Raw genomic sequence first — 11,534 nt, forward strand, 5'->3', positions numbered from 1 at the left:
CCCGACCCGCAGGTCCATTTGCGGGTCCCGCGGGTTACGGGTCGACCCGCGCATCACTACTCAGCTCAGTCTATAAGGCTGTACACAACAGTAAGGCTATAGACATTATATTCTATTCAGGCCGGAAGAACCAGCAGCGCATCGGCTCTACAGTGCACGGCACTGCTGATTAACCATTTTATTGCAGCAACCAATTACTTGCAGAGGCTTCCTACAGCTTGTTTCAGCGGTTCCGATTTAATCAGAAGACAAATTAAACAGGATGACTAGCCAATGTGAAAATCAAAAGAAAGCATAGAATACTGTACTGAAGAAGACTGTTGTGCCATCACATTTTTTTGTGGTTTGAGAGCAAAGATCCGGTTGCCGCTGTGCAAAACTCCGCAATACAATTAGGTCCAAAAAAACCCTGGAAACTTATTTCTTGGTGAAAATGAGTACTAAAACAAAACAAAATAATGTATTTGGAACAAACAAGATTCTCCTGGAAGAACACCTGCAAAAGCAAAAGGATTAACGATGGGTTTAAATGAGTAAAGAAACCTAATGAACGCAGATGCTTCTGACTGTACAACACATAAATCAACACCCTCTCATGCTGTGTGACATGCGTAAAGAAAATGAGCAATCACCAGATTTCAATCCAACCGAATACCTGTGCTACATTCTGGAGATTTTGGCTTGAAAGACTACAATCTTTGTGAAAACCATGAAAACTGGCAAATGGTTTCATGTAAACAGTTACAGAAAAAAATACAGTATCATCGATGTACTGGTCACGGACAGAGGCAGCAGCAGTAGACTGTTAACACCACAGAACGCCACAGGAAATTTACAAAGACTTTAGAACTACCTAGATTAGAACTACCAATTAGAAATTAGAACTACCAGTTTAAAGCACTGCATGGACTGGCACCAGGTAACATCTCTGAACTGCTCATTCCCTGTCCCACCTCCTGACCCCTCAGATCTGGTGACTGATCACTGCTCTCCATTCCACGCACTCACTTAAAACCAAAGGTGATACAGTACTTTCAGTCATACGAAAAATAAGATCTTCACCGTCCACTGATACATCTAAAACCCGTCCAAAGAATGACGTCTTTTCTTTAGCCTTTTAGGGAGTTTTCATATTAGGTATGATTGATTCATACCATGCCCGAATAAGATTTGATTGCCCCCCAGGAGCTCTGACTGAGGGTCGAAGGTGACAACAAAGCTGGATCCTGGGTCTATCTGTGGCGGGCTGCACTGCCATCTGATGTAGAGGCATCAGTATTAAAGTAAGACAGTTTCATAACCAGTTAAAAACTCCTTGTAGTTGCTCGAGACCACCTTTTCCATTGGACTTGACAGGACACAAGTGTACTCAGATCTGGGCCTGGTTCCCTGATGTGAAAGCCCCCTATATTATGATTATGAAGACGTGTCTGATAACATTATGCTTTTTATTTGTTTGTATTTTATTTTGTTGTTTGTGCAGTTCTGTTTATGTAATGATTTTATCAAGATATTTTTATTAATTTAAATGTAATCTCTTATTAATATCTGTGTTTTTATTTGGTCATACCTGTGTTTCATTTAATCTCTTTGTAAAGCACTTTGGTCACCGTTTGTTGTTTTAAAATGTGCCCTATAAATAAACTTGACTTGACTATTTCTGGAATTTGTGGATTTTGGATATCTGCTTATTGATATTCTCATACTTGCACCTTTATTGATATTTTGTTCATTTGCACTCTTTGTATTTGTACTTCTGTATTTGCTTAAATGGTTATATTTCCTTACTTGCAATTCTTTTTTTTCTCTTATTATGTGTCTTGTTACGTACCAAATTCCTTGCATGTAAAAAATTATTTGGCAATAAACCTGATTCTGTTAAGCAGCTTCAGTCTATACATAACCAGTGTACGTTAAACGTTAAACAGTCCGTTTTCATTTAACAGTGCCCAGCAATCAGCAGTTCTACACTGAATGCTTACAGTATAGACCAGGTCTGTGAATAGATCTACTCTTTTGTCACATTAAGGACATGTGCTGCCTACATTCCTGATTTGTTTTCATTTTGTGCTACCAAGCATTCAGAGGTGAAGCATAGCGCTCAATGAGTAGGCGTCTTTTATTTTGAAACCCTGTCATTATCTCCCTCCTTCTCCCCAGGATGTAGGAATCAACCGGAGTTCAAATTTGACAAAATAAAAAAAAAACGTCCCCAGACAGTCACAGCTTGAGATTTATCAGCAGGGCCACCAAAGTCTGACCACTTCTAACTCGTCTGCTTGGCCAAAAAGGAAAAAACAAAAACAACAGATATGAATTAGCATTACGTAAGAGCAGATTAGCAGCCTGTCTGCTCCCCTGCTGGAACAACAGCTGTGATTCAGACACTGATAGCACTGATACTACTGCCTGACAAAAACAATAATAACAATAAAAGCGATTATGGTGATTATTTACTTTGCCGGTAAGTGCAGCGTCGGGAGGATAAGCCTGAAATCTGCACAGCAGGGGGGAAAGAGAGAGGAAGAGAGTGAGCAGAGGAGATGGATGGCAGACAGGACAAGTGATGGATTATGATGAGAAAGAGGGAAAAAGATGGAAGGTGACAGAGAGGACAGGGCTGTAGATGGAGAGGAAGTGGAGGGAAAAAGCTCTGGTTTTAGTCCAAGTGAAGGACTGCAGACTCTGAGCCATGAATGAAAACTGTGCAGTCAGTCTCTGATGACACTTTGGGACCCCACTAAACATGCCAAACACATCCCCACACCCTCAAACACATTTTTTAATTTGCTACTTTGGAGAGAAATATGCAATCCACCAACTATTAGTACTCTTTGTCTTCTTTTAATTTGGGGGATAATCATGCCTCAGGTTTTTGAAACACAGTTCCCATAATGTGGGGACTTTGGGGGTTGTCATATAGTCAGGTGGTTGGCTGAAGGTTGAACAAATTAGCACTATCAAAGTATGCTGAATAAGCTATTAGCAGCTCCTGTTTGTAGTGTCCCTATGGATGTACAGACAACTATCACTGGATTACTTTGGTGCTGAAGAAAACTTAGAAACATGATGATTTGCATGCAAGTCCTGAGGTATAAAGACCATCTTGTTTTCTGATTTCTAAGTAGATTTATGGATGTTTATTGTTTTATATTGGCAAATTGGCAGCAATGAAAGTATGCCAAATCAGCTATCAGTAGTTCATGTCTGCATTGTACTCAAGTGTGTACAGACAACTATCACTAGATTACTTTGGTACCAAAGAAAACTAAAAAAAAGATGCTTCTAATGGAAGTTCTGGAGGTATAGGGAGTGTTGTTTCCCTTATGATTTGTAAGCAGATTTATGGATGTTTATTGTTTTAGATTGGCAAAATGGCACCATTAAAAGTATGCCGAAGCAGCCATTAGCAGCTCCTGTTTGCAGTGTATCCACCGATGTATAGACAACTATTAGTGCATTACTCTGACGCTGCAGAAAGTTTAAAAACGTGATGATTCTCAGGCCAGTTCTGGAGGTATGAGGAGCATATTTCCTATGATTTATAAGCAGATTTATGGATGTTTTTGGTTTTATACTGGCAAATTTGCACCATTGAAAATATGCTGAATTAGCTATGAGCAGTTTTTGTCTCCAGTGTACCACGGGTCTACAGACAACTATCACTGGATTACTTTGATACTGAAGAAAACTTAAAATCATGGTGCTTCTAAGGCAAGTTCTGGAGGTATAGGGAGCACTTTCCCCTATGCTTTCTAAGCAGATTTATAGATATTTATTGCTTTGAATATTGAAAGTTGACTAAGATTTGTTATTACTCCACAGTGGAGTGTGATTTTTGATGCAAACTGTAGAAATTATGGATACAGGATATTGGATTTTTTGCCAATATCCACTATGCCAATATATAACAACAAATTTGACTGATAACCAATACCAATATTGATATATCCTTTTTTTCCCCCCACCTATTTTTAGTGATCATCAAGTCTCTTTTGTAGTGGTATTAACATCATATAATGAATGCATACTTTTATCCTGATGGCCCACAAGCAGATGGAGACATGTAAAACAATACTTTTTCGATTCTGATAGTTCATTTTGAAGTCAATATCCGCCAATACCGATAAAGTGCAGATATTATCAGCATATTGGCCAATTCCAGTATTTCATTTTTAAGCCAATATTAGCCAATACCGATGACGTGCCGATATTATCGTGCATTTTTTGTAGGAATTGGGTTCAAAGGGTTTTAAATGATCTTAATTGCCTCCATGAGCTGAGAGCTGCTGCTCCAACTGCTGACTGTGTCAATAAATGGGCCAAGTCAGTGGGCCAAACTTCAATTTCCTGTGTTTTTTTAAACACCTGTACGGGTGTACCTGTTCCATTTCACCTCATCTTTGCCAATGTGTGTATTTTTGCCAATACTCCCACAGTTTCTCACACTCTGAATACCCTGCTTTGAAGCATCGACTGTATTGTGTCTGCAGCAGCAAGTGTTAAAACTGTCAAGTACTGAAAACTGAACTCAAATGCCTTGTCATTTACACCTGAAATACGATCTCGAGACTTCATCTGGGTAATGACATCGGATCACACCCCTTTGCATATTTCAGTCTGTATTAATAAGCACTGACATTACTTTGAGTCTGCCAGCATTGTAATCAGATATCAGTGCGCAAAACTTTGCAAACCTGGCAAACTTGCACACAGATCAGTGCATTCCAGGTAAAGAGAACAGATGCTGCTTTATGCACTCTCTCTTATTTTAGTTTGCAGGAGATTAAGATATGTAATTTGTAGAAATCAAGATACTGAATATACATAAAAAGGTTATTTTCAGTCAAAAACTAAAGTATAATGTAAGTAATGTACTGTCTTTTGTACCTGTTTCTTTTTGTCAGTGAATGTTTGTATCCATTTTGTGCTCATAGTAACAGTTAACTTCTCTTCCCTGCATACTGAGTACTGGGAGAACAATATTGAATCCTACCTATAACCTCATATAAAATAAATGCTTATTTGTAGGACATAAAGAATAATAGGTTCCCAGCATAAATTCAGTGAGGGATTTTCATGACTATAATCAAAGCACTGTTTCAGCTTGTTGTATTAGAGTGATGGCAGAAGTCTCAACCAAAGTGGGGTTTTTTTGTCATTTGGATGAGCTTGCCCACAGTAGAAAGGATGACTAATGCCTGAGAAGACTGGTTGACAAATGTTTTACAGAGTGCATAGTTTCAGTTACTTTTCAAGCAAAAAAATGGCAGAACTTGTTTTGTTTCAATCCCTGAGAGCTTGCCGTGTGTGACATTAAACTGAATATCTTACACCTGCAATCATTTGTTTAAAGTTCATTTCTGTGTCCTTTTTTAAAAATTCCTTTCCTATTTTTAAGTGAATTGAGTGTCACAAACGTAGTCTCGGCACCAGACAATCAGAGATCTCCGCCTTCTGATATTTATCTGATGATTTAGTTAAGCAAAGCGTCTAAAGACTGACTTGTGAGTCTACACAAACGTACACCCAAACATTCTGGTTCTACTAGTTAAGTTTTACTTTGCTATTATATATTTCATTTTGTATACCTGTATTTTCCATTTTTTTACGGGTCCTTCTTTGCATCTGTATCATTTATTGCTGCTCAGCTTTATTATCTTCAGTAACAACTGCTTTCACAGGAGGCTCGGTAAGATTAGGCTTCTGAGTCTTATAACGATGATTAAATTGTTTGTATAGACTGTATGGACCTTGGTATCGCAGTAAAAAAAACAATTAATATGTAATAAAACAAGCAATGTGAATACCTCAACTTGAAGTCTGGGAAATTACAAAAGCTATTTTTCATTATACCCTGACACAAAATAATTAATAGATAATGACACTATTCATTAGCTGCAGCCCTCAAGGATATTTTATCACATTTCGCTATTTCCATCCATCTTGACTAATGTACTTTCTTTGTATAGTAAGAAAACATTTAAGCCTGCAGAGTGCAGATTCATTGTTGCAGCCATCTTGATCTACACACATCTTTGTTTCCGCATTTCAGCAGACAAGTGCAGCCCCTGTCTGCTCTTTGTGTGTGTGTTGAATGATATTGTCCTCAGGGCAAAAATTCTACAGAAGCATCTCTTCTTCATTCCACAACTTCGCCATTCACTCCTTTGTGTGTGTTTTGTCTTGTGGTGGCCTAGAAAAAAAAGCTGGTGCGATAGCTTACGACACATCACTGCCCCCAGAGAAACTAGAAGCTTACACGGGGGTCAAAGGTCGGCTTCATTGAGCAGAGCATCACCCCTTTTCCTGTCTGTTTGAAAGTGAGATGAAAAGAGGCCGCGTGGGAAAAGCTGCGAACAGGTACGATCTTGTTAGGAGGCGAGACAGAAAAAGAGAAGCTGGCTTAGTGACTCAGTGCATTTTTGCGTTTCAGCCTATCATGAATCAGGTTTGATTATTCACAATCTGCCTACAGAGTGACACACACACACACACACACACACACACACACACACACACACAAAACCATTTCTCCATGCAGCCCTTGTGACACCTCATACAGGAAGTGGACACACACACACACACACACACACACACACACACACACACACATAGACGTAAGCTCTTCCTGAATCATGCGGTCGCAGTGGCACCGCCTCCTGCTCTTTATCAAGATTCAAAAACTTGTAGGAAGGAAGAACTGGATCTTCAATCTTGAGTCTTAATTTTGGAAACAAAGCCCTTTTCTTTTTTAGAACAATCCAACAGTCTTCCTCAAATCAAATCAAAACCACTATAAGGGCTTCTACGCACTTTCCTGCTATATACTGCACCAAAAAAATCACTATAAACATCCCCAGAGTGACTCGCAGTGACTTTATGACACTCAGTGGTACTTGAAGGTCACTTCAAGGTGCTTTTGTCTACATATGGCATAATTCTTTGCACTATTCGTGCTCTGAAAAAGCATTTGTGTTCCCTAATAATGACTTATCGTCACATTATTGTAGAGCTCAAACAATAAATGGGTCGACAAAAAAAATAGTTTGATAACCGATGCATGATTTCAGCAGTTTTTCCCCAACATATCAAATACTCTGTGGTCCCAGCTCCTGAATTCTGTGAGGATTTGCTGCTTTTTTTGTCTCGTATGATTGTAAGTTAAATATTTTGGGGTTTTAGACTGTTAGAACACAAAACATTTATAGCTTTAGGAAATCGTGATATGCATTTTTCACTATTATCTGACATTTTAGAGGCTACACAATTAGAAATCTTACAGAAGCACCTGCAGAATAATCAGTAAGGAAAATCAAGTATGTTGCAATACGTTGTTACATTTTATGATTACTTCAACTTCACAATTAAGCACTGTAATATGGCCTTAGTATTCCTATAGAAGTACATATTTGGTAGATTTTAGGGACTTGATGGTACTTGTGTCGTATCTCCAGAGCACTACTGGTTTCGTGTATTACGAGCACTGAGATTTTAGCACAAATTTGGTAGTTTATGGTAACACTAACTCTCCTGTAAACACATGTTTAATACTTCTAATAGTATTTTTGTGGCTCAGAGTGATGCTTTAAGGTGTATTTTCATCTCTTTTGGCTTCACTATAGGAGCTTTAAGAGTAGAATAATGATCTAACAGTGAGTTTAAGATGATTAAGGTGCATTTAGGTGTATTTTAATCTTGTTTGGAGTCCCTATAGGAGCTTTAAGAGTAAACTAATTATCTAACAGTGCCTTTATGGTGTACTATCGTGCTTTTAAGTGTATTTTAATTTCATTTGGAGTCTCTTTAGGGGTCTTAATAGTAGAATATTTATCTAATAGTGACTTCATGGTGTATTTTGGTGCCTTAGAGAACATTGTAGTCAAAGTTGGCATCCTTTTAGAAGCTTTAAGATTAGGCTAATCATCTAAAAGTAACTTTAAGGTATATTACAGTGCTTCTTTGTGTATTTTAATCTAATATTGCATCCCTCTTGGAGCTTTAGAGGTAGAATAATTATCTGTTAATACCTTAAAGGTGTATTATGGTTCCTTTAAATCTAATTTGGCATCCATATAGGAGCTTTACTAGCAGAGTAATTATCTAATGGTGACTTCAAGGTGTGGTGCTTTTTAGTATATTTTAATCAGATTTGGCATACCTATAGGAGCTTTAAAAGTAGAATAATAATCTAATAGTGACTTGAAGGTGTATTATGATGCCTTTAATCTAATTTTGCATCCTTATAGGAGCTTTAAGGGTAGAATAATTACTTAATAGTGACTTTAAGGTGTGTTGTGGTGATTTTAGTGCATTTAAATTGGATTTGGCACGCTTATAAGAGCTTTAAGAGCAGAATAATTAATACCTAAAGGTGTCTTTAAGGTGTGTAATGGTGCTTTTAAATCTTACTTAACATCCATATAGGAGCTTTAAGAGTAGAATCATTATTTAATAGTGACTTTAAGATGTATTTCGGAGCTCTTCGTTATATTTTAACCTAATTCTGAGTCCCTGTAGGAGCTTAAAAAGTAGCATAATTATCTCGTAGTAACTTAAGGTGTATTGTGGTGCTTTTAAATCGGATTTGGCATTCCTATACAGGCTTTAAGAGTAGAATATTTATCTAATAGTGACTGTAAGTGAATTTCAGTGCTTTAAATGTTAATGCTTTTTAATCTAATTTGGCCTTCCTATAGAAGCTTTGAGAGTAAAATAGTGGCCTAATAGTGACATACGATTTATTATGGTGCATTTTGGTGTATTTTAATTGAACTTGGCATCCCTGTAGGTGCTTTAAGAGTATAATAATGACCTAATACTGCCTTTAAGGAGTATTCTGGTTCTTTTTGGTGTATTTTAATCTAATTTTGCATCCCTACAATGGCCTGGAGTATAGCATAATTATCCTATAGTGACTTTAAGGTGTACTACATTACTTTTTAGTATATTTCATTCAGATATGACATTCTACATGAGCACTAATAGTAAAATAGCATCATCCTCATATGCGTTTTAAGAGCAGAATGCTTGTCTAATAGTGACTTTAAGGTGTATTGTGGTGCTTTCTGATGCATTGTAATCACATTCAGTGTCCCTATATGAGCTTTAAGAATAGACTTATTATCTCAAAGTGACTTTAAGGTGTATTATGGTGCTTTTTAATCTAACCTGGCATCGCTATAGGAGCTTAAGAGCAGAATTATTATCTAATAGTGACTTCAAGGGGAACTGTGGTTGTTTTTTAATCTAACCTGGCATCGCTATAGGAGCTTTAACAGTAGACTAATTATCTAATAGTGACTTCAAGGTGAATTGTGGTGCATTTTATTTTCAAATTACACCCTGTACGGTGTATTTCAGTACTACCTGTCCACTGTATCACTGCAGCCCAACTGAAAGTCACTCAACTGTCAGTCAGTTTGACAAGAGGACAAACCAAGGTGCTTAACTAATGTCTCACCTCTCCGACCGTCCCCCCCAGAGGCATCTTCTGCCAGGGATCCGCCAACTGAGCCAGAGGCATCTTTTCCTCCTTCTTCTGCTACTTTTCTTTCTTCTTTTTTTTAGTCCTCTTTTCTGCCCCGGTTCGTCGTCCCTGCCTCGGTCGACACTTTCAGTCCACCCGGCTTCTCTCTTCCCGTCCCTCTGTTTCTTTTCTTGAAAATGCTTTTAAGCTAGTTCTGTTTCCTCTGCCTCTCCTGTGGAACCGAACCGCCCGCGGAGCCCACCGAACGACCGAGTCGAGCCAAGCCGAGCGAGCACCTTCTAATTCCGGATCTGCTGCGGCGCTGAGACCGCCCCTTCCTCCGGGTAGACAAACATGAGAGAAAGCAGTGAGGAGGACGCCCTTTTTCGGAAACTGATTGACTCAACACGCACACATACACATACACACACACACACACACACACACACACACGCTCAGATATCGCTCTATCTGTTTTTCTCTCTCTCTCTCTTTCTCACTCACTCACTTCCGTTGTTTCCCAATATGGCGGCCGGTGTCGGCTTACCTGTCCGTCAGACCGCGACGTCACGGTGCGTCACGTCAGGAGGCGTCTTCCTTAGGTAATAGCGAAGTGAAGTAAAGTCCACTTTGGCACATTCCTCTGTACATTCAGTTACTTTTTGGACTCGAATGAAGGATTATATATTGTGTTAAACTAATCATGATATTATAATTATGATGCATTTTGAACATAATAAATATAACACTAGATTAACTGTAAACTTGCTGATTGTTGTATACTTAGCATGCATTAATGCAAAGTGGGCTCACGACTTACCCCTAATTTCACTGGATTTTTAATGTGAATTTAAAAGTATATATATATATATATATATATATATATATATAACCCATGTGAGTATAGGCATATAAGTAAAAATAGAGACTGTACAAGAGCAGATAAACTCAAAAACACATGGTAAACAGTACATATAGCCTACACATAGTACTCACAACCAGAGTTGTACTTAAACTAGTAGTGAAGTAACATCTCAAATCAAGTGACATGGTGGTGTGATAAGTAGCAGCAAAGTCAACAAAGTATAGTACATGTAAGAACAATACGATGCTATCTGCTAAAAGGGTGTTCACTAGAATAATATATATGAATAATTAATGATACTTAGTGTATGTCTGTAGCCCATTAATTCCACATAATATTTCATTTGTTACTTTAAAAGCAACTTCATGGTCTGGCTCCAGAACATATTCGAGCTTTGTGCCCAGACACTCAGTCTCACATCCTGCAACTAAACTCTGCAGTCCCTCAGTGTCACTCACTTAAAAAAGGAGAATCTGCTGTCGGGAAACTCCAGAACAACCTCCATGTGGAAATGTGCCTCCGTGACTTTCTCTAGAGCTCTACTAAAAATTACTTTTTAAAAAGTTGCGTTTTTGCATTAAGTGGTGAAGTTTCCGTGCTTGGGCTCTTTTTAAGTCTTGACTGACTGGGTCATTTTTATGGATCAAACCTCTTTAGTAGTGTAGGTTATCTCTATTACTTTACTGCTTTCACATGTTTGTTTCTTCTTATGTGAGGCACCTTGTTGCCTTACTAATAATTAGAATGAACAGTAATTACTTTTATTGTTACTGCTATAATACACAAAGGGAGAGAGTACCCTAATGATGAACCAAGTCTTTTCAAAATGAGCAGTCAAATGTGAAGCTGTACATTCATAATCATTAAGATACATTTTATTCTTACACATTAACTCATATACTGTCATCACAGCTTTTTTAAAGTGTGTGCATGTGAGGATTTTCATTAACTGCCAATAAATTAACAACACTTCAGTCTGATTAACACACGGTTTTGATGTAATGTTTGGTTGCCATGACTGTCGATAAATAGAAGTGGATTTTGCAGCCTGGTAGTGACATCTAGTGGTCAGCGAGGGAGGAAGTATATGAAAAATGACATCAACCATCAAAATACATTAGTTGCCAATTAATTTTCTATCAGTGGACCAATTGATTAGTCAACTATAGTGTCAGCTGTACTTGTATGTACTGTTGGGTA

General features: G+C 38.0%; 1 protein-coding gene across 2 annotated transcripts in view; it reads right to left on the reverse strand.

The window, feature by feature from the left end:
* The window catches only part of rps6ka3b (ribosomal protein S6 kinase, polypeptide 3b), a 71,050-nt gene extending 61,060 nt beyond the window's left edge, over positions 1–9,990 (reverse strand). Inside the window, exon 1 of one of the 2 annotated variants that reach the window (XM_050056766.1) lies at positions 9,464–9,990. In XM_050056766.1, the coding sequence (XP_049912723.1) occupies positions 9,464–9,526 (63 nt within the window). In that variant the 5' untranslated portion in view covers positions 9,527–9,990. The remainder of the gene's footprint in view (positions 1–9,463) is intronic. The other variant, XM_050056765.1, reaches the window with a different exon arrangement.
* Between the last annotated feature and the right edge of the window lie 1,544 nt (positions 9,991–11,534).

This window comes from Epinephelus moara, chromosome 11 (assembly GCF_006386435.1).
Source record: "Epinephelus moara isolate mb chromosome 11, YSFRI_EMoa_1.0, whole genome shotgun sequence".
NCBI classification, from domain to species: Eukaryota; Metazoa; Chordata; class Actinopteri; order Perciformes; family Serranidae; genus Epinephelus; species Epinephelus moara.